At 36.0% G+C, this 25193-nt stretch overlaps 1 protein-coding gene across 6 annotated transcripts in view; it reads right to left on the bottom strand.

Annotated features, from left to right (window-relative positions):
• The window catches only part of LOC150102918 (FERRY endosomal RAB5 effector complex subunit 3), a 342399-nt gene that overhangs the window by 156893 nt on the left and 160313 nt on the right, over window positions 1-25193 (bottom strand). For all 6 annotated transcript variants that reach the window (XM_090398559.1, XM_090398556.1, XM_090398555.1 and 3 more), the window contains exons 6-7: window positions 10855-10979; window positions 259-359 (exon numbers count right to left, since the gene is read on the bottom strand). In XM_090398559.1, the coding sequence (XP_090254685.1) occupies window positions 259-359; window positions 10855-10979 (226 nt within the window). The remainder of the gene's footprint in view (window positions 1-258; window positions 360-10854; window positions 10980-25193) is intronic.

The following is a 25193-nucleotide window of genomic DNA, read 5'->3' as shown; positions in this document are numbered from 1 at the left end:
TGAAAAAGGTAAAAGACATTATACTACAAAAAAATTGCAAATACTGACAAATGTTGATTTACAGAATATAATAAATAATGAAATTAATATAGAACAATGATTAAGATATGATTTGAGCAGGAATGGAGCCCTCTAATAATAAAAATAACCTTATACTAACTTCCAATCTATCCTTATTATAAGTAATACAATAACAGAATTTTCTGAATATCAATATCTGATTTTATTTTTCAAATATTAATCATTTTATTAACATACCAAGATGAATTGTAAAACTTTCTTCCATATGATATGGCTGTGGTGTCCAACCTGAATCAGCAGTCATTGGAACAGCATCAGAAATACCCCGAAGACGCTGCCTAGATTTGAAAGTCTTAACATCAATGGCCAAATTATTTTCAGAATCTGCTTATAAATTTATAAATCAGTGAAACTTATGATATGAGGGTCATTTCAAAGAAAGGTGTTTTCACCCTTCAAATAGAATAAAATGTCTTGATCAAAAGTACTTGAAATTTTGATTATCAAAGCCAAGGCTCTAGTCTATAGATGCTCTGAGAATGATTTTATATGAAATGTTATAAGCAATGACAAGAATTCCTGATCACCCTACCCAGTCTATCAACATATGAACTTTTTCTCACTAATATCCCCCCCCCCATATTGTTAACAAGTTCTGCAAAAGGTAATTAAAATCACAATTTAATACAGTCACTGCATTATTATTGTGATTTTGCTAAAATTTGCTTTTACAGGAACGTTACAAAAAAATATATAAAGAGGAAAAATAATAAGCAAAATAAAAAAAAATGAATATTCATTTGCCCAATATTTATAAATAAACATTGAAAGTTTTTCACTTTCCTTTTCACTTCCTTTCATGGTTTCAAGATAGCAGTGATAAATTACTTTTGCCAAGAATCAAGAAACTCTTCCCCTGCAAGTATTCTGTTGTATATTAAGAGGAGATCCATTGATAATGGTAGATGTTTTATCATTTCATGATGGATGTCATCAGGCCCTACTACACTAGATCTCTATTTAGTTCCTCCTTAAAAATAGCTGATTGTATGGCTCAAGCCTATTGGCAGAAAAATTTAGCCTTTGTTTCTCTTGCTGCTCTTTCAATATTACAAATTCAGGAGGATATGAAGCTCTTGCTGAGATTCTGGCAAAATTTTCTCCCAAAGTGCAATAGCTTTGGGATCATCAACGACATATCCATTGTAGTCTAGGTAGACAAATAGTGTGTTCTATATCTACCTTTCATTTTCCAGATTTTATCCCACACAGTTTTTACAGTGATCATTTGATTAATTTACAAGGATTGTTTTTGATTCTGATGTCTCACATAATGCGCTTTGGCCTGAGCACATTTAAAAGGTATAAAGTTTGATGTGGTGGGGTACCTGCGAAATATACCCAATGCTCTGTGTTGATTTTTTTGGCTGCCTTGCATTCTGGGTTCCATCAAAGCTTTGGATAAAGTGGAAATCAAGATGATGTTCTTGGAATGGAGGCCATAGCTGCCTAGAAAATGTAGTCTATTACATACTGTACCGCTTCATTAATAGGTGTGTGATTAATTGTATCAGTATTAAATTTTGCGAGATGGGAAAAAGTGTTCCAGTCAGCCTGATCCGTTTTCCATATGGGCATCCCTGTAGGAGGACAATGTTTCTGTGAAGACATTGTGCAAAGACCAGGAAACAGATCGCTCCTACATATGTTCTCTTCAACATCCCATGTGAGCAGTGGAAGAATGGAAAGGTAGCAGATTGTAAGATTGATTGCGGAATGGAAAAAAGTACTGAGTCTATTATTCAAAAGGGAGAGGTCGTTATTGTCAAGGATTTGTTCAATGATATGACCTCATCTATTTGTGTTGGCACTACCCCCCCACAGAGTATTGTAACCATTAAAGTCACCCATAAGAAGTATCATACTTCTTATGGGTGACTTTAATGGTTACTCGGTGGTAAATAAATTGAACGTACTGTCATAAGAAATCCCATGGATAGTCAAATCACTACAGCTTTCAAAGCAGTATTAAACTGGACATGATGGAAAGGAGCATGACTGTCCATTAGGATAGCCATTCTGCCATGAGCAGGACAACCTCTAGTTCTGTCCTTGCATACAACAGTGAAATTCCTTAAGGTAGGGTCCTGGTGGGTCTTAAGTATATTTTATATTTCCTGTAGACAGAAACATAGATGTTTGTGTTTCAGCAGCCTAATCTTGATATCATCAATTTATATTTATCAACTGTTTTTATTAAGTATGGAGAGCAAGTATCCATCTGTGTGAGGGTCAGTTGGCAAGTTTAATTTACTTTCTGAAAATTTTTTCTTTGTTATACTATAAATTAAAGATGCCAAGAAATTATATTCTTGGTTTCATCCTTTATCTGAGTGCAAGCAAACAAAGTTTGTGTGTGAAGTCACTTCATGGACTGGGCTACTTATATATAGAGACTAATGACTTCGCATTAATTGTTTTAGTATCCCATAATATTTGGGATATTATGGGATATAATAAAGAATATTTGTTCATAACCAAGGTAATGACTATCTCCAACTAGCAAGAGGTCTTGACCTGGGAGGTAGCTAAGCATGTGGAATTTTCAATTGACATATTCATGCTGGGCTATGTTTCACATGTGTCACACATCTAATGGGAGGTTATCTGATTTTGTAACGTGTCTCTTCTGAATCAGGTGGGCAGACACATTTTTACACAGTCAGCAAAACAAAACAATTTCAAGTTTTTTTTTCAGTACAATTTTCATAAATCTAATACAGTCATCCCTTGACTTAGGTCGAGGTTCCATTCCATCCAGCAGGATGTAACTCGATCGGACATAAGTTGATACATTAAATCAACATAGTTATAGGGGTTAGGGACTTAACCATGATAAGTATACCATTTTAATTTTTAAACCTTACTATGCATTACTTACTGCCACTATAAAACAGGAGAATAATCACCCAAATCTTCCTCCACAATCACATCTTCATTACCTTCCCTATGTGAAGGACAAGGCTACGGTTCTTCTGGTATAACCTTTGCTTTTTTTGATGAAAAGGTCTTCATTTTTTTCAAAACTTCCAAAATCGTGCACAAACCTTTTTAATATCTTTTTCCATATGCAACTCATACATTGAGAGGTCACTTTGTCCCAAGCCACAGCAATATTTTTAATAGCATGATAAATATTGAATGCTTTTAGAATTGCATCAGAGTCTGATTATTTCCTTCAGTGGCAGAAATGGCTTGTGAAAATGTTTTCCATAGATAATAAGCCTTAAACACTGCAAGAACTCCCTGATTCATCAGTTGGATCAATGAAGTAGTGTTTGGAGGGAGACACATGACTCTTCATCCCAAGATCACCTTACATCGGTCACTCTAGGGATGACCTGGAGCATTATCTAGAATTAATAAAATTTTACATTCTACATTTTTTTTGCACAATATAGCTTTTCCATGTCACTTGCATAACAGTTGATTAAAGGCATCCTGAAACAATTTTTGAGTCATCCACAAAGTCTTATTGCTCCGATAATGAACTGGAAGAGTATGCTTCTTAATGTTTTTGAAGTCTCATAGATTCTCGCTGTGGCATATCACAAATGGTTTCAGTTTATACCCAGCCACATTACCCCCTCCCCCCAACAGAATCATAATATGGTCTTTAAGAGCCTTTGAAACCAGGCATAGATTTCAGCTTTTTTTGTGGATGAACATCTGCTCAGGGATTTTTTTCCAAAACAAGGAGGTCTCATCCATATTAAATATTTGCTGTGGCGAATAATTTTCCTCCATAATAATTTTATCCAATTTCTTCACACAAACACCTTGGCAGCTAGGTTTTTTATGTTGAATCTCATGAACCAACCATTAGAAGCATTGAATTCATAGTCATAATCGGGCCCTGCTTTCTCCTTCAACATGTTGAAGAGACTTAATGCCTTAGTGGTTATGGTCACAGTGATAAGGGGTATGCACTTTTGGTTCAGGTCCTCTATCCATGATACACGTAGCTTTTCCATATTACCGATAGGACTTTGTCGTTGCTTCTTCACTACTGTCAATTTAATTAAAGCAGATCCTTTCACAGCCTCTATGATTTTATCCTTATTTTTCAAAATGGTCATCACAGTAGAATGAGATCATCCAAAGTCATGTGCAATCACACAGACAGGCTTACCAGCTTCATGTTGCTTTATAACTTGCAACTTCATTTCAAGATCCATTGCTCACCTCTTTTTCTGTGATTCTTCACTAGGTTTTTTGATTGGGCGTGTAGGAACCATGTTGCAAAATATCATGAAATATTTAACAACAGATAAAATTCTGAGAAATAACCTATTTCTCAAACACAAAATCAACAGAGGAACTGTTGAATACATGTGCCGATTGCTGAGGGAGGTTGCAGCTGAATGTGCTCTTGCCACTGCGCATGATGCATTGTTGCTAAATAGAAACCTTTTTTACTTTATGATCACTTGCATCTTATTCAAAAGGACAGTCATAAATGTCATTTATTCCCTTATGGATCACGGACATACCTTCGAGCAGATGTAACTCGAGGGATGACTGTACTTGTAAACTATTCTCACAGCATACCTACACCTTTAGAAATTTTAAAATACAAACAATTATAGAATTTTTTTTAATTATCAGTGGATTACATAAGCAAAAACCCTTTTCCCTTCAAAGATAACTTTGGTATCACTGGAAAGCACACAATAATACCTGACAGATAGCAAACTGGAAGTACACAATGATTTATCCCACGAGCAAGTGCCAAATGACATAATTTGTGTTGTGCCTGGTGTGAATGTGTTAAGAAGGTTATGTATATCTGGAACTGGTGATCATGACAAACTTTGAAGAAAGTTTGGAGCAATGGAATGATGTAAGAAACTGCAAAGGAAAGATGCTAGTAACACATGGGAAATGGTCAAGCAGTAATTAAGGAAAGCAGTTTTGGACTTCATATCTAGGATATAGAAGATAAATTAGGAAAGAGTTGAATGGATAAACAGCACATTACATACAAAAAAAAAAAAAAGTGTGTGTGTGTGTGTGTGTGTGTGTATATATATATATATATATATATATATATGTCCTGTCAGGTGTCTTCTCCCTCCAGGAGATCAACTACCATGTGTCACCACTATGTCCTATTCTGCACCTCTCTGCTGCATTCCTCATATGAGAAATAGCTCAAGTCTTCTATATTTTTCATCTGCTCCACTCCAGTCTTTGTCTTCCTCTCCTTCTCTTTCCCTCAACAGTTCCTTCCATAAGTGCCATTTGTAGGCAGTTATGTCTCAAAATAGCTGACTTTTCTCTTTTTAATTTCTTTCATCAGGTTCGTGTTTACTCTACCATCTCTATTACCTCTTAATTTGTCTTTTTGTCTTTCCATGGTATCCCCATAATTCTTTGCAGTATCCATATTTCAAAGGCCTCCAGTTTTTTCACACTCAGATTGGAGAGTGTCCATGTCTCTACTCTGTATAATAATGTGGACAATATGTAACATTTGGAGATGCTTAGTCTTGTTTTTAGATTTAATTCTCCAGATGTCAGTAAATTTTTCACACTGTTGAAAGCTGACCTTGCAATTTCAATCCTTTTTCTAATTTCACTTTCAATTCTCTGTGATCAAGTGTCTGAGGTATATGTATGTTTGCACCTGTTCTAATTTATTTCCTTTTATGTTGATGCATATTTTTAGTATTTCCTTTTCTCTTGAAATTATCATGATTTTTGTCTTTTTAAAGTCGAAACTGAGGCTATTCTGTTCGCTGCACTTGAGGGTTTCATCTATAATATACGAGGGCTGTTCAATAAGTAATAAGACTAATTTTACTGTCGCAAAACCACTCATCACAATATTAATTTCTGTGGAATAAAGAAATCTTACTGTCTGTATTAACAAAAGAGGTTGATAGATGGCGTATATATGGGCTGATGTGCCAGAGTGTCACGTGACTAAACGCAAGCTTATTTCGGCGCGCCTATGAGTCGCGACCAGTTGTCAAAATGGAAGCGTCCTTGGAACAGCGTTATGCGAATAAATTTTGTGTGAGTTTGTAAAAATCGGCATCGGACACTTTTAACATGATACGCAAAGATTTCCACAATGAAGCAATGTCGAGGGCAAGTGTTTTTCACTGGCATAAACCTTTTAAGGAAGGAAGGCAAAATGTGGAAGATCTTGAACGTGAGGGAAGACCTTCAACGTCCATCACAGAGACAATGATCAACACAGCAGCGATTATCATCAAGGAGGATCGCAGAATTACAGTACGCCAGCTGCATGTTGTCCTGAATATTTCTGTGGGAAGTGTTCACTCAATCATGGCTGAACATTTGGGACTGAAACGTGTTTGTGCCTTATGGATTCCCAAACTCTTGACACCAGAGCAAATGCAGCATTGAGTGGATGTGTGCACAGAATGGAAAGAAAGATTGGAACAAGAAGGCGACAACTTCTTAAAATGCATCATTACAGCAGATGAAGCTTGGTTGTATCACTATGACCCTACAATGAAACAACGAAGCAGTGAATGGAAGCATCCATCTTCGCCTACCCCCAAGAAAGCAAAAACTGTAAAATCGGCTGGTAAAGTTATGACCATAATGTTTTTTGACTACAAAGGCATTGTTTACCAACAAGCTGTAGAACCCGGGAATACTGTAAATGGCTCATACTATGCGGATGTGTTTACAGACAATGGTACAGCACGTCAAAAGGAAGCGTCCATTGCTGAAGAATGGCTTCTTATTGCACCACGATAATGCAAGGCCACATATTGCTGGTGGTGTAGTGGACGTTTTGCAGAAGAACAACATAGATATCCTACCACACCCTCCATACAGTCCTGATCTCACACCGTGCGATTTCTGGCTGTTTCCTCAGCTCAAGAAACCACTAAGAGGCTGCCATTTCGAAAACAACAAAGCATGTGTAAAAGCTGTGGAGGCGGTTTTGAAAGAACTCTCAAAAAACGGACTTTCACATGTGTTTAAGAAGTGGACGCAATGTTGGGACAAATGCATCGTGTCTCACGGTAGTTACTTCGAAAAAGACCATGTAAATGATGACGATTAAAGGTAATCTGTTTTCTGTATAAATATAGTCTTATAACTTATTGAACAGCCTACGTATATATATGTAGAAAGTATTTTTACCTTGGGTAAAATTATGTTAAAGATACCAAGCAATTTTAAACTTGGTTTTACTCCATTTCCCAAGTAAGCAAACAGACAAAAAGTCAAGTTTGCGCCTGCAATTGATGCAAGTCTAACTGATCCTACAGGTAGTGCAAGACCAAGGCAACTCGTGGTAAAGGTGGGGCAAGCTCTGATCACTAATCTTAATATTTACCCTTAATGCCAAAACACATCTCCAAGAAGGGGATGTATGATGTTTTGTATTAAAGGCAAGGGGCCACTACCCAGACCGGTTTCGACCTTTATTGAGGCCTCATCAGTGGGAGCTAGGCTAGAATACCAAGATTTAGTAATACAGAGCTTGTAAGTATTTTACCAAAACAAGTTACCATAAGGTGTTTTAACCTTATTAAACAAAAATCTCTGGAGGAGATATAAATGTAGAAAGTATTTTTACCTTGGGTAAAATTATGTTGCCTCAATAAAGGTCGAAACCGGTCTGGGTAGTGGCCCCTTGCCTTTAATACAAAACATCATACATCCCCTTCTTGGAGATGTGTTTTGGCATTAAGGGTAAATATTAAGATTAGTGATCAGAGCTTGCCCCACCTTTACCACGAGTTGCCCTGGTCTTGCACTACCTGTAGGATCAGTTAGACTTGCATTAATTGCAGGCACAAACTTGACTTTTTGTCTGTTTGCTTACTTGGGAAATGGAGTAAAACCAAGTTTAAAATTGCTTGGTATCTTTAACATAATTTTACCCAAGGTAAAAATACTTTCTACATTTATATCTCCTCCAGAGATTTTTGTTTAATAAGGTTAAAACACCCTATGGTAACTTGTTTTGGTAAAATACTTACAAGCTCTGTATTACTAAATCTTGGTATTCTAGCCTAGCTCCCACTGATGAGGCCTCAATAAAGGTCGAAACCGGTCTGGATAGTGGCCCCTTGCCTTTAATACAAAACATCATACATCCCCTTCTTGGAGATGTGTTTTGGCATTAAGGGTAAATATTAAGATTAGTGATCAGAGCTTGCCCCACCTTTACCACGAGTTGCCCTGGTCTTGCACTACCTGTAGGATCAGTTAGACTTGCATCAATTGCAGGTGCAAACTTGACTTTTTGTCTGTTTGCTTACTTGGGAAATGGAGTAAAACCAAGTTTAAAATTGCTTGGTATCTTTAACATATATATATATATATTCACTCACTCACTCACACACACACTGCTTGGAAAGAAGTCAATGGACATCCCCATGGGCAACAATGTGTAGCAATATATATTTGAAAGGAAGTGTGCTTGCAATCTGGAATATTAAGGCAATTGCTGTTCACACATTTGGGATGGGACACCTAAAATATCCCTAAAAATTCTTGATGCTGTTCAAAGGAGACCAATTCAGCTCATAAACAACCTTTAACTTGCAAACTCACTTCAAACTCTTTCACAGATGTGAAAGAGTTTGAAGTGACCACAGTGTGATCTGTGACAACAAGTGTGAACATGTTGTCACAGATCTTAACAAATGTTAAGAAGAGCAACATGTTCAATGTGCTTGCAGTTGTACTAAAAAAGGATATTGAGAAGCTGCTGGTCATTTCTTCCATGAACGGGCAAACTTCATTTGTCTGCTTTCTGTTGTGAAGGTTAAAACAAGAGCAGCAGCTTCTCAATATCCTTTTTCAGTACAACTGCAAGCACATTGAACATGTTGCTCTTCTTAACATTTGTTGCATCTACCTTTGTCCTCTGGAACAACCTTCTTCAAAATGTGTTTTCCAACTTCAAACTCAGCTCTTTAAGAAAAATGTCAATAGATTTTCTTCATTCTCAGTCCTTGCCTGAACTTCACACACAACACTGATGTGCTACTGGTTATTTTATCTCTCATATGGGGGATAAAAAAAAAAAGATGTGAAGTCAATAGTTTTTATATACAAGGTGGTTTAGTCATGATGATACTTCACATGTAAACTTTGCTTGCACCTGGATAAAGGATTAAAAAAGAAAAACTTACCAAGAATAATCTATTTGTAACTAAGGGAAAACACTTTCTACAAAAGTGCTAACAGTGGCAATGAAAAGAAGTTTTGTCTGCTTAAAATAAAAAGTATAAAGATGTGACATAATGCAATGAATATGTTCTTGAATCAATAGTTTTACTTCTTTCCTCCTGCATATTCAACAACATATTCATCACATCTGAATTATGTTTTCAATTCTTTCAAGTAAATAAGTAAAATATTTATTCCTGTTTTGTCTATATTGATAAGAAAACTGGAAACAATGCTTTGCCACTGTAGGTTCACATGGTACAAGTCGCATTCATTTGTGGTTCGTGGTTGCAGAGATATATAATGTTCAAACCAGAACATTCTTTATGAAACACCCTGTATTTTAAAAACTAAATAAGTAAGTGAGAAAAGCAGCTAACAGAAAAAGTAATACTGGAGTGAAACTTGTTATTTTTCAATATTAAATAATCATATCATCATTTACAGGTGGAAATGATGATATGAAATGGTATGATGAGAATGATGAGATGATAAGGCAATGCACTCCATGCTCCCAGCATTCTCCATGCAAAAAACTTACTTCTTACCCTTTTACTTGCCACTCCCTTTTGCAACTTCTAGGGATGGCCCTCTTGTCCTACTCTTTTCCCTCATTCTACCATATGAAAAATCTCCTCAGTGTTAACACAATAATAACTCTTCGATAGCTTAAATATCTTAATCATATTGACCCTTTGTCTTCTATACACCAAGCACTGCCATCTGCCTACCCTCAGTCTATCCACATAATCAACATTGTGCAGTCCTCATATCATTTTAGTTATCCACCTTTGTAACCCTCTCCAAAGTTACTTCATCCCCCTTCAAATCCCAGTGACCACATCTGAGAACAGAAATCCAGATGTGGTCTGATCAAGGCTTTATCTCTTGTGGTCAATGTCCCATCTCAGCACTGCAGCAATTCTCTGAAATGTCTTCACAACCTTTGCAGTATATCTTTGGAACTTCAAATCTCTATCCATAATCAACCCAAGATGTCTTGTTTCCTCCACTTCTTCCAGTATAACTTCACCAAGTCAGATGTGGTCTGATCAAAGCTATAATGGGACCATTACACTTTTCTCTCTCGTGGTCAATGTCTTCCTCATATAGATATAAAATACAGGCATAAAATATTTTCAGATGGATCATAAATAGATCATGACAAAGTGGCATCGTTGAAAATGAAACAATGACAGTTTTTAGTTTTAAATGAAAATATCATAAAAAAAACAAAAAAAAAATTACATTTAAGATCAAAAGCTTACACGAAATGCTTCACATCAGTCTTCATGCCTTTGACCTTATTCCAATTTAGTTTAATTGGAGTACTCTTATTTCAGAGATGGAAATTACAAACAAATTGTGTTAAAAAAATAGTGAAGAGTTGCAATTATCAAGTTGTTTTTAAACAACTACGTACACAAAACAAATTAAAAGAGAGAGACAATCACATCTTAGATGGGAACATTACACTTCTTTGGTAACAAAACTCCAAAGTAAACAGCTTTGAAAATTTGTAATTCAGTAATAAAAGTTGGCATAAATACATTAAATACATTATATAATATATGACTCACTGTATTATAAAATACTTACGAATAAGTGGGTGCATATGAGCCACTCTTATAATCTTCATGTACAGTTTTCACCCACTCTTGAAATTCAGACTGCTGAATATTTTTTGTTTCATTAATTTTGTTTTCCCATGTTTCTGAAATATTCTAAAAAAAGATAAAACAAATGATCAAACATTAAAAACGAAATTAAAAATATTGTGTACCTTAAAGCTAAAATTTTAGCTCTTTACAGATACAAGGCATTAAAAACATCGTTTTGGGGTAACAGGTTAATATTTAAAAAATCTCTATACGTTTTATATGAAATGTGAAATTAGAATATCTTCATTAAATGCTATTAAATATCTTACACTTGAATGATTTAAGTTTAAATAATTATAATCACAGCATAACATGTTCAATATAAAGCATTCCATTCCATACATTCTTTAATTCAAGGTAGATGGATGCTAACAGATCTGCTAGACTGTCTGAGTTACAGGCACAGAGAACTTTACAAGCTCCAGCACATGCAAGAGAATGAAGATGATCCTTAGGAAAACAGATGAAGGTAGCTAGCAGAATACAGTAATCTACAGTTAGTCTAACTGTCAATTAGCTGTCCCTTGGATGTTAAATGGCTTTTGGTAGAACACTGTAATTGTACTCCAATTATCTGATCTTTCAGTTATCAGAACAATGAATTTTCATAACTGAAGGCTTAGATAAACAGTATATTACTGTTATATGTAAGATGAAGATGGTATAAAGATTACACTTGTGGAGAATGTTAGGTCTCTTTTCAGATGTATTGTACCTTGAACATAAGAGATGAGAATAGCATTATTGTGATTGTGTGCATTGCTTGTAGGAGGAATGGCAGGGGTAGGTAGTATTTTTATTATTATTATTATTCAGGCCTCCATGGAGTCAAAAGACTCATTGTGGGAGGTCCTTCCTAAGAAACACAAAGTCTATTAAGACTCATCGAGGGGAGGTCCCCCCTGAGAAACACAGTCTATCATACCACTCCTTAAACTCATTGACTGTTCTCACTCTCACTACTCCATCAGGTAATGCATTCCATGGTTCAACCACCCTTTCTTTGTTTAAAAAAATCCTGTGAAGGTACTCAAGTTCAGTTTCTAGAGCTGTGTCATGCATCATTCAAATAAGTAGTACTGTCATTGTAAGTAAGTGTTTCAAGTATGTCATACTGTTGGGATGGGTAGTGGTGTGATTGCTTATATAATTATATAAGTAACCCATATATGTGGGTTAGCCATAAACAGAGAAGGATATTGGGCCATTTGGTAGTCAATGTCACAATCAATACCATTAGTAAAGGAGATCATTTTGTCATCATTCCCAAGAAAGTACCTATTTTGGAAATCATGAGAGTGAAAAACATTATGCCTATGATTTTTCTGACAAAATCAAAACCACCTAAGAGCAACACTCCACCTAAAGAAATAACCTTTAAATAACTTATACAAAAATGAGAACAATTATTATAACAAAAGCCAATAAGGATAATGTCACTGTCATTTCAAAATTACATGGACAAACTGATAACAGAAAAATGAGCAACCAATTCTTGAAGACTTCTCCAGATATCAGATTATAGTTTAGGATCTTACCATATCTCAAAAGTAAAGATTATGTATATTTTTATTAAAAAAAAGTTACAGATTGGCCTAAAGAAATTACCAAAAATCAAATACCTTATCATGTTAAAAAAAAAAAAAAAAAAAAACTTGGGATATATGGAATCACAAAAATTCACCAATCCAATTCCCCCCCCCCCCTTTCATGCATCAAATGACAGCATAGACAGGCCACCTGAAAAACTTGCTAAATAATCTGCAAAATCACTTTCTCCACTCATGAGCAACTTGCCTTTCTTTACTAAAAATTCTATTCACTTTAAAACCATAACAGAAAATCTTAACCTCAAAGATTCAGACATCGTTTTGACATTACTTCGCTGTCATCAGACAGCGAAGTAATGGACCAACATGATGACAGTGAAGTAATGTCTGTTCCTTTAACAGAGATCCTTTTCCTTATTAAGCCACATTTCTCCTCTGACATTTAAGAATTATTCAAATTCACCATTTATTTGGGTTATTTTTCAAGGAATGGAGAAGTACACAAACAGCTAAAATGGGACTGATATGGGATGAAAGTACCTATAGAAAAGACACAGTACAGAAATGGAGCGTACATGGGAAAAGTGATTGAAGGTCTCACAGACTCCATTCAGAATAAGAGTCACCTATTAAGTAGGTCAACTTCTGTATATCATCAAGAATTCTTAGGAAAGTCCTGGGTACACACCACTCCAAATATGGGAACAATATTCCAAGGTTGGTCAGATCTGAGACTTATAAAGTGTTAGGAGTTGAGCAGAGTTTACTGGCCTGGTTGGTCAAGTGGTTAGGGGACCTGCTATCCAGCCAACTAGAGGTGGGTTCAAATCCTGCAATGGGCAGGATTGTCTTCAGGTGGCAGATGAATCTCACTGCCCAGTATGGGACCACCTCACCACTTATTGGAGGCCTGAAGTGGCTCCTGAAGTACTCCTCTGGCTCTGTACTCTGCATACTCCAAATCATCAAATCTCCATACATGATGCTCTGAACAGATTCCTGGCTTGCAATCTCTCTATCCCTTGTTTCCACATTCCCTTGTTGTTCTGAAATTTACTCTTGTCAACTGTCTCTTCATTCTCTCCCTTCCTCTTTCTCTTGCTCTCTCTGATGCTATTCTCTTACACCTATTCTTATTCCTTTCACACTAGCCAACCTTTCTATCCTCCCAAGATTTTCATTCATCCTCCTCAAATCAGTCTTCATTCCTTCCATCTCCTTTCTTAGTAGTTCTATTTTTCTTTTAGTTGCCATTCACACACACAATCATGGCCACCAGAAAAGCCATCACCTTCTGCTAAAATACCCAAGGCTAAATCTATATGTAGGTGTTAAACATTCTCTCCATCTTCCAACACATTACTGGCATCCACAAACTGAAAATCACCCACTTCTGAAGCTCTATCTATGCTGCCGATAAATCCCAAGATCAAGACACTCATGTGTCTTGTTAAAATTGAAGTTAAAATTGGTTTGAACACTGTCTTGTATATAGTGTTTTGACTAATTTCTTTCTTATTCCATATAAATTTATTGCTCAATATAATGTCCCATGTACTCCAACGAGCTTAGTACTGAGTGGAGGAATTACTGATGTTATTTCAGATGAGCATTTCCCATGGAAATATTTGTAAAATATACATACTGCAAAAACCAAATGTCTGTGCAAACGTGGGGAGAGCGAGTTGGTAAGAGATGGGTCATTAATAAGTCTAATTGCTCTCCTCTGTATTGAGTCAAGCATTTTGGGGGAGCTTTTAGGGAACACCCCATATGTGGGAGCAGTATTCAATAGCTGGACAGATTTGTGATTTGTATAATGTTAACAGCTGTTCAGGGGTGAAGTAACATCTTGAGCAAAAGAGAAATCCTAGTTTTTTTGAAGCTGAGGATGCAATGGTTGTGATGTGTTTATGCCAGGAAAGGTTTGATGTGAGGGTAATTCAAGGAAGAGAAATCTCAAACTGTCTGAAAATTTGGGTATCATCAAAAAGAATACTGGGAAGAAATGGTTCTTTTTTTATGAGAAATAGGACAGAACTGGCTTCTATGAGCACTGAAATTGATGAGGTTATCCAAACCCCACTGGAGGATGGCTTGGAGATCGGAAATGAGGGTGGTGGTGGTTGATGTTCTGTAGATTGAGGTGAGTTGTGTAGGGTAGGGTTTATCAAATGAAAGCGAGGAGTGTAATGTGCTGTCGTCTGCAAAACTTTGTATTGGGTTGGAGGTCAACTGAAGTATGTCATTGATATATATAGCAGGAAGAGGGCTGGTAAGAGGATAGAACTTTGTGGAACTCCAGTTAGTTGAATGGTGAGAGGATAGGGAACCATCCACCATCACACTCAGTGATGCATCCAGACAGAAAGCTGGCAATCCAACTACAGAAGTCCTAGGACAGACCAAATGATGGTAGTTTGCTTAGTAAGCCTTTGTGCGAGACCCGGTCAAACGCTTTGGAGATATCAAGTGCAACCACTTAAGAATCGCCAAACTTCTCCAAGTCATTTGTCCAGAGATGGGTGACATGTGTGAGCAGATCTCTTGTTGATCAGCAGCAACGGAATCCATACTAGCAGTCATTTATTAGGTAGGTGCCTTCAAGGTAGTGTAGGAGTTGAGAACTGATGATTTTTTTCCATTACTTTAGACAAACTAGTCCAACGACCTCCCTATCTTGCTTACTTGGGGTAAGCAAGATAGGGAGGTAGTTGGACGGCAGTGACTTATCACCCTTCTTGGGAATGGGTTGAATATAGGCCAATTTCCAGTTTGTGGGATAGATTCCAATGGAGTGAGAGAGTATATACAGGCAACATATGGTGGAGCACTGTCTCAAAAATGGAGGATAACCATTTCTAAATGAACCTTAATCAGCAACCTCAACACTTACAGCCCACCTCAACTATTACAACCAGTGTCGGATTAAGGGGTGGGCTAACCGGGAACCTGCCTGGAGCATCAAAAGTAAGGCTGGCACTAGGGCCTTAGAGCCTGCACTCCTTCCAAAAATAATGAAAATAACGATTTGCAAATTTCAAATTCAAAAATGACAGTTTATACAGAAAACATCAATTCGCCGTTAGAAACTTTACAATTTTTAGAAACAAGCAATTTGCAGAATATAGTTCCAAATACGTGGGTTGCATTGAGAATTTTGCTGGCAATTGCTATAATGGTAGCAACAGTTGCCATTTAATTTTAATTTTAGCAAATTAAAACTTAACTTAAATTTAAAGCTTTTGCAGATTTAAAATCAAGAAAAAATATATATCTAAATTATGATTGATTAAATTAAAATTACAGTGTAAAATCAACAATTTGTGTTTGTAATCATTTTTTTCTGTTTTTTTTTATGTAATATATCTGAGTGAATAAAAATTATAAGTAGAAATAATGAAGTATGAAGTTAGTTATGAAATTAATAATTTGAAAAATACTTATAATTAGAAAGTACTTATGTATATATATATATATATATATATATATATATATATATATATATATATATATATATATATATATATATATAAATCTAACACATGGAGTCTGCCCAGGGCATGAAATTATCTTGGTCTGTCACTGATTACAACTATGTCTTTCATGACTTCCATAAAATAGGAGGAATAGGTGATTTTGTCAAGTCAGAAATTCTTTGCAAAGGCTAACAAAACCTGGAATTTTCACTTTGCAATCTGCTCTTACTCAGGATTTCCTTATCCATAGCCAGAGGGCCACTTTCCTAATTGTAGAAGTCTCCAGGAAGATAATCCATGTCTAACTTCACAGATAGACAGACAGAGAAGCTGAATCATTGCCTATCAGCATGATCCAACACAAACTGTTAACCTGCCAACCTCAATACCAGATAATCCTCATCACTTCCAGATCTTTTCTTACCAGCTTTCCTACTAAATATGTCACAGATATTTGTTTTCCTCTTAGCAACTCTGACCATATTCTTATCAATGTCTCCTTTTCAACAGATTTATTTCCTCTTAGTCTCATATCCTATGGCACTGTAACGTGTCAAGTGGGATGACACCTGGAATTTCTATGCCTCTTTCCAATGGCCAGATTACTGTTTCCACACTCCCAATCCAAACACCAAATAAATGAAATGATCCTTAATGAAATAGGGGCTTCATTCTGAATTTTACTACAGATCCCCATCATCTATTCAAGCCTTGTTCTCTAAAAAATTTGCCTTTGTTGTCCATGATAAAAATTCAGTACATATTCAATGGCTCAAATCAAAAACTCCAGATCTGACACAGCCTATATTAACAATCTGAAAGAAGCACAAAAAATTATCAACAAATCCAAAGCAGACGTCATAAGTGCCAAATGCAACAAGCTTGCCTGCTGCTCCACTGACAGTCAAGCTTTCTAGTACCCAGATGTTGTTGGACATAACTTCTGCCCTTCCTTCTTTCAGCCTCTCTCTCGTCTCTCTCACATCCTGATAGTACCATAGTCATATCACCCAAAGATAAGGCAGACCTCTTGAAATCAGTCTTGTTCTCCAACTCATATACAGAACCAAAAAAATCATCTTCAACAATGCCACAAACTGCTCATAGCATGCCTTCTCTGATCAATCAACAGAAGGGCACCAAAAATCCTTATTAGTCTTGAATTAACAACTTCCCTGTATCACCTATATAAGATGTCATACTCAACTGGTATCTACTCAACAACATGGAGGCAAGCCATTATACAACTTGTTTTTAGAAAAAGAAATAAGTCAGTCATTAAACCATTATCTCATTGCCTCTTCACTACTCTTAACTTCAAATTCTATTCATATTTTGATAATGACAGTGCTCTTCATTCAAGGACTTGTAGCACTCGAATGACTCAAGTTTCAAAGTCTGTAACCACTGTTTAAACATTGACTGCCTCACTATTCTTAAGTAAGTGAAGATAATCTAATGAATTTCAATGCTATCAAAGTAATTTAGTCATATATCTCGGAAGAAAACTTTGTTCCTGCTTCTTCTTCTTCCATGGTCCTTAAGCATCTATAACCATCTAACACATAATGGATTTTCCAAATTACATACCCAGATAGAACATGCCTTTAGCACATATTTTGTTATAAATTGTGTTTCCTCCTGGCCAGTCTGCCTGTATGTGGGATGAAAATCCCATGTTTTGAGGAGAAAAAACCCTGACACCTCCATATAACGCCAGATAACTCACCTTCATTTGAAAAGCCTTTATAAAAGTTCTTCATATCCTAAACAAGACTCAAACTCAGGTCTTTCCAACTGAAGGGCATCATTAAAACCATCTGAGCTATGGAGGCTTCTCACTTTGCTGGTAATGTTTTGGTCTCCAGGAAAAATAAATTTTCTCTTCTTGGGCTAACTTACACATCTAGCTAATCCTAACATAAAACATAATGCATCCATAATTATGGAGCCGAGTGGATTATAATCCACTCAGCCTCCAAAGAACTTAGTATTCTCTCCTGATCAACCTGGTAACAATTTGTAAATACCAAATATGACCATCCTCAGAATACTGTTCTCACATTTGGGGATAGTTTCATTTAATCCCGTAAGAATGCAAGCAATTACTGGTTAAAATTTGTATGCAGTCCAAGCATAGAGCCTCCATAGCTCAGTTGTTTCAATGATGATGCTCTTTGGTTGGAAAAACCTACATTTTAATCCTGTCTAGGAACATGAAAAACCTTATCAGGTATTTTCAAGTGAACATGAATTACTCCCACAGAAACTCAGGTTTTCATCCTGCATAGATGCAAACTGTCGAGGAGAACATGCAATTTACATACAAAATATATTTATAGGAATTTTGCCTTACCACCTTATTCTGGAATCACGGTTATGAAATACAAGAATACCTTGGACACTTTATTTTAATTAATTTAATTATTAATTAAATTATTTAATTAATTTTTTCTTATTAAATTAAATTATTAATTTAATAAGAAAAAAGAAGAAAATATAGTTCAAACATATCAAACTGACTTCTCTCTTCTTCCTTCATTCAATCTATCTCTCTGCTTCAAGACATCAAGACAGTCTTTTCAATAAATTTTTTTCTCAATGAATGCAATCCTCAGATTTTTAAAAAAACTTGAAAACTAAAACAGAGATGCCTTCTCTCTCTCTTTAACTACTCGCTCACACATGGCAATGCTGTGTTGACAATCTTGTGACCTCTTTTGCTCGAAATAAATATTCCCAGAACCATTAACTATACAAGGAGTGCAATGACTCTTGCATCCAGCAATGTGAGTTTCTTCGTTTTCTAGATAATTTAAATTTCTCTCTTAGTTTAGGAGTGTCAGATGCCTAGATAATACTAGTTTGAACTAAACACTACCATGTAAATATTTAGTTTAGTTATTAAATTATTTCTTTCCATGTTTCATGTAGTTTTACTTCCAGTAATCTTAAATATGAATAATACTTGCTTATCTCTATCAGACAGCCAATCATCTTTCCAACCAACTAATCTATATCTAGCCCAATCTTCCTCAATTTAAATATAAACTTGTAATTCAATAATCTACAAGAGTCCTTACAAAACTTAGATATATCACCATATACTTTGTTCAATGCATTTCTCACCATGTTATAATATATAAGTCAATTGCTTATACACAACTTTCTCCTAACAAACTAGTGCCTTATAAAGAATCATATGCCTAACAATTCAATCCTAGATCCTTATCTCGCTAACCTAACCTCTCAGCAGTTTATCTGCCACTCCAAATACAAAATCTGGCCTAAAAATGGAACTTAAGTTTTGGCATCACTTTTGTACTATGGTACTATTTGATCTTTCTTCAGCTTGGGACCTTTCCTGTTTCAAGGTTCTCATTAAACAAGGAAGTCAAGGATACCTGTTAGCTCCAATTAACATTTCTTAAAAAATGCACACTTTATAAATATTGAGTTTACTTATCAACTCTCTTATTTACTGATGATGCAAAACTGGAAGAATGATAGTAAATGAAGGTGATGAGAAGATCCTGCAGGATGATTTAAACAGACTAGCATTACTTTGGCATTCACTCCATTGAAACAAATATCTAGTCATCACAAAAGTGACAATAGAGCTGATAAGGGAAAATGGCTACTTAGTGCTGCTGTACAGGATTAGACATAGAAAGAATGCTGTTGCATAAATTGGAGAAAATGGGGATGGATATGAATCTAGTGATATGGATTACAGGATGGTTGATGGAGAGATATCAAATAAGGGTTTACAAAGAAGTTACATCCAGAAGAAGGTAGAATAGTGGTGTACCACAGGGCTCAGCATTTTGTCTTCTGTTGTTTCATTGTTTAATTTATACATGATGGGAAATATTCAGTTATTGATTGATGATGCAAAAGTGGAAAGGCAATAGTAAATGAGGTGATGTAGAGATCCTGCAGGATGACTTAAACAGACTGCCAGTTTAATGTGGCTGTGCTTTGAGAAGAAATTGCAAGCTGTGTACTATATTGATGGAAATGAACTGCAGGAAATTGATGAGGTCAGGAGCTTAGGGATTATTGTGAACAGGGAGTTGAAGTTTCGAGGGCATATTGCAAAGGTAGCAAAAACAGCACATCAGATTATGTGGCTGTTGAAGAACACATTAACAAGCAGGGATAGACAGGTTATTGTTCCCCTATATATGGCTTTAATAAGACCACACCTGAACTTCTGTGTGTGGATCTGGTCACCCGGATTCCATGGGAAGGAAGTAGTGGAGAGGATCCAGAGGTGAGTGACAAAGATTCTGTGGCAGGTCTGTGAAATGCTCCCTATGAGAAAAAAGTGACAGTCTGTGGACTTCAAAAACTAGCAGACAGGTGAAAAAGAGAAGGCATGATAGAAACAAATAAGTTATTAAAAGGGTTTTATAGAATTGACACTGAATCCTTTTTTCAGTACATGGCAGGAAGGGAGAGAACAAGGGGTCACCCATGGAAAGGTGGTGGATAGGTGGAATGGGTTGCCAGAGGTGGTGGTTGTGAATGATGGATCTCCTGTGATGAGTCTTCTAACTCCATGGAAATAAATGTACAATAATAACGCAATACAAAATTACAGTCTCATTTCTATTATGTTCAGCAGAGTCATTTCACTTGGTTTAGTATGATTATATATATCAAATAAAGTTTATAATAGAATATTTTACCAATCAGTTTATTTGCACCTAGTAAATAGGAACCAGTACCATAACAGAGCAACTCTGTGTGTGTGTGTGTGTGTGTGTGTGTGTGTGTGTGTGTGTGTGTGTGTGTGTGTGTGTGTGTGTGTGTGTGTGTGTGTGTGCACGTGCGCGTGCATGCATGCGCAAAAATAAAATTACATTTTGATATTTAATATGACATTAGACTGTCTAGCTCAGGATTCCTGACCACTACTTTGACTTGAGCAAGGCTGTATACCATATCATTTCCATATCTCTGAAAATTTAAAGTGTATAAAGCCTGTAAATTTATTAAATTCACTCTACAGCTATATGAAAAAAAACAATAAGCATAAAAAAAAGGCAAGAACAGAACCAAAACATTTGAAGTCATAAGAGATCTTAGACAAGGATGCTCCTTTCTCCAATATTATTTGAAATATGGGATCACTCAAGGGTCTAAGCCAAATAACTGGGAGAAGGACTCCATATTGCCTTCAAGGAATGCAGAGAACCGACTGAGCCTTCTGAGCTAATGTCAAATCCTCACCTTCACGTGCCGAACACAAATGAGGATGAACCGGCATCTGGGACTTAGCAGACTAATTTGTTCTCTCTATTGGCTTAAATTAAATACACACAATGATACCACATGATGAGATTTCACGAAGGCTTGGGGGGGGGGGGGGCATTTAAACAACACAGTTCATGGACAATTCATTGCGGAGAAAAATTATCGCAGGAACTATTCATCATGGAAAAAAATTGCTGAAAACATCATTCGCTAGAAAACTGAAATGATATTGCATTGATACCAATATATGAAAAAGAATTGCAATGTAAGATAAATTTCAAAAAATATAGCTTATGTTATGTATTATTTGTGTATTTCATTGTATAAGAATTTTTATTTATACAATGAAAGTAATATAGTTAGTGATCTTTGAAGTTTTTCCCACACTTGGTTAGACTATAAATTATATCTTTAGTCTTCTCATAATTCTATGCATTATGGGAAGGGTCACTACCCAGATCGATTACGACCTTTACTGAGGTCTCTTCAGTGGGAGGATACCCAGACCCAGAGGATACCAAGGTTGCAATGCAGAAGTCATATCTACCTATACGAGTTGCCAAAAGCTGTCACACCTTATTATTAAATTACTCTGAATTAGAGAAAGATGTTGGAAGTTTTTTCCCGCTTGATTAGATGTAAAAACAGATAATTTAAAGTTATGAATATTTTTACGAATTGTTTATGTTAGTACAGTATTAGTTTTGGTTTCATGATACGCGTATTGTCGGCACTTGCGATGTGCATGTTATTGATGTTATTTTGTTAAAATGAAATGTGAAGCATTTAAAAAAAATTTATGTACTTACTGGATTTGGATAGTTGTGTTACTTTCAAAGATTTTATTGTGGTTTAAAATCATTAAGTGCTGTAAAGACATTCTCATAACGCTAATGGAGACAACACTTCAGCCATTATACATAACTTCTTGCTTGCCACTTTCATGGAGTGCACATGCTTGCCGAGGAGTCTGATGGTGATTGACAGCTGACAGAGAGAGAGTTCAGCATCGAGGTAACAGAAACAATAAATCGGTTTTTATGTTGTATTATGTAATATGTATGTAATATCCTGAGACCTGTACATCATAAGCTAATAATAATTAAATAACTAGGTCAAGGGCACAAGCCAACTGTGGTGCACATTCTTTAAGTATATGTGATAATATGTCATCTATTCCCATAGCCCTTATTAACATCTAACCCCACCCACAACTGATACACCTCTGATTCTCTCCCAATTCTTCTAATGCCTACCTTCTATATATATTGCACTGCATCATTTACACTAGTATGACATATGCTGATAAAGTTCTTGTTCAATAATTCTACTATAACCTTTGCAACTGTTATTCTGCTGCCATGACTATTAACCAGTGTCAAACTCCATTAATTTTTCTTTCTCTTGACCTTGGCTTGACCAGCCAATCTCCTTTCATGCACCTTTTCTTTCTTCACCATGCTCATCACCTTTCTAGCCTGCACTTTATAATCTTCATGGATTCGATTACCAGTAACTGTCTTGTATCTTCTCCACAGAATTTTATTTTCTGCACAGCTTGCTTGATTTCACTGTTAATCCAATTCACTCCTACTCTATTTACTCGCTTAACCTTTGGTATACAGTATATTATACATATTATATGTATATTATACATATAATATGCATTTTTGGCAGTAACCTTTTCTTGTTTCATCACTTTCCAAACAAGTACCTAATGTTCACTTTCGCCAACCAGCAGCAGTTTTAACAGCTTGTAAACAATTATATCTTGTGAAGTTATCACCAAAACATTAAAGTCTCTAGTTGCTTCGGTTACATGCTGCTTAAGATATTTATCTTTCAGAAATTCAACAAACTCACTCTCCTTATTCCAATACACTATCTCCTCCTTCCCTTCTATATTCCTATAATTAAAGTCTCCCATCAGGATCACCTTCTTTTCACATGCCCAACGAATTTGTCTAAACATTTCATAATCATTATTCTCTGCTAAACTATGCATAAAAGTAACAAACAAAAGTCTCCAAAATGTTCTGGAGGCTATTGAAAAAGCTTACAAATGAAGGAAAGAGTAATGTAAACAAAAGTGATAAAAGTGACACAAAAACTGAAAATATGGATATCCTAGATGTCTGGAGTAATTACTTTGAAAGACTTTGAAATGAACCAAGCAGTGATAAATTTTCAAGAAGAATTTAAAGAAGAGTACATATCAATACTTGAGGTAGAAAAGATATCAAAAACTTGAAATGTGGAAAGGCAGCTAGAGAGGATGATAATCAACCAGAAATGCTTAAATATGGAGGAATAAGTTTTGCAGTGGCTACATAGTATAATTCAGACTGACTGATTTTCCCTTTCAGTCATTTCGACCATAGGTGACTTTGTCGGTATTGCTCACAAAGTATGGTGAGATTTTTACAGGGTAGTTCACCATTGCTTCCCCCCCCCCCATTTTATCTGGGCTCAGGACTGGTATATGGCTGGGACGTATTCATGAATGTAATCCATGTGTGTTCACGGGGCCGGTTTGCCTGTTCTGGGTATAGAAAAACCCGAGTTTTGGGTGAAAAACTCCCTACCTCTGTATGAGACCGGCTAACTCACCTTTGGTCAAAAGAGACCAGATAGTTCCTCACGTCACTGATGGGAATCGAACCTAGGTCTTTCAGACCAAAGGGCTTCATCTATACTGACTGAGCGACAGAAGCTCTGTATAATTCAGAAAGCTTATTCATTGGGTTGATTTACAGATCACTGGAGTAAGGTTCATAGTTTCCATCTATAAAAAAGGAAATAAAACTGAATGTGAGAATTACAGAGAAAGTTCTCTATTGAGTGTTCCAGGTAAGATTTATGCAAGCATACTTGAAAAGAGGCTGAGAAAAACTGTGAAATAGAAACTTGGAGGAGAAGAACAAGTTGGGTTCAGGCCAAAGAGAGGTTGGTGAGATCAGATTTTCACTTTATGACAAATAGTTGAGAAATTATGGGAATATGACAAGGATTTGTACTTAAGATTTGTGCACAAGGTGCACAGATGAAATCTTTTCAACACACTACAATTATACAGGGGAAATGTAACATTCTACAAAACAATACATAATCAATATTTAAGGTCAGCAATTGAATCGAAGGAAATACAGGAAGATGGTTTGATATGAAATGAGTGGTAAAATAAGGATGCACATTATCTCCACACTTATTCACCATCTACATGGAGTGCATTATGAAAGAAAGTAACATTACTGATATTAAAATCAATGATATCGAATGTAACTCTTTACTTTATGCAGATGGCGCTGCAATCTTAAAAACATCTAATGCCAGTCTCCAGGGTTCTCTAACTAAATTGCATAGGCTGTAACAAATCTGACAGGAAAATCAGCAAAGAAAAAAAGCCCAAAAACTATGCAAATAGGCAGGAACATAGAAACTTCAGTCTCAATGGAGAACCCATAGAAGAAGTAAAATATTTCAGGTATTTAGTATTTAGGCATAGTTTTTAGTGAAGGTGGCTAAATAAATTTGGAAATAGACAACAAAATAAGCAAAGCTGGTATGGGCAGAGGGATGCGAAAGTCAGTTGAATAAATTTATATGGAATAAGAAAGAAATTAGACAAAACACCAAACTAGCAGTATTTTGAACAAGACAGTGTTCAAACCAGTTTTAAGTCACTGAACTGAGAGCTGGGTTAGAAATAAAGAACTTGATCAATGACCAGAACCACAGTTATGAGAGTTTTGAGAAAAATTGTGAGCCTAAACAGATGGCGACAGAGGGTTCTGTTGATTTTGTAAAGTGGGAGAGCCAATGACTAAAAAAGTGTCCCATATGAAACTAGTTTCAGCAGAGAGGCTAGTATATTATTAACACCAGACCTCCAAAGAGTCAAAGGACTCACTGCAAGAGGCGAAGACTGTTACAAACAAGCCCATCAAACCATGTTTTAAAGTAATTCAATGTATCTGCCTTCACCA

Source organism: Typopeltis vanoorti, chromosome 9, assembly GCF_054136105.1.
Source record: "Typopeltis vanoorti isolate ZY-2024b chromosome 9, IOZ_Tvanoo_1.0, whole genome shotgun sequence".
Classification (NCBI taxonomy): Eukaryota; Metazoa; Arthropoda; class Arachnida; order Uropygi; family Thelyphonidae; genus Typopeltis; species Typopeltis vanoorti.
Note: the sequence above shows the minus strand (reverse complement) of the source record. Positions and strands in the feature narration are given on the sequence as shown.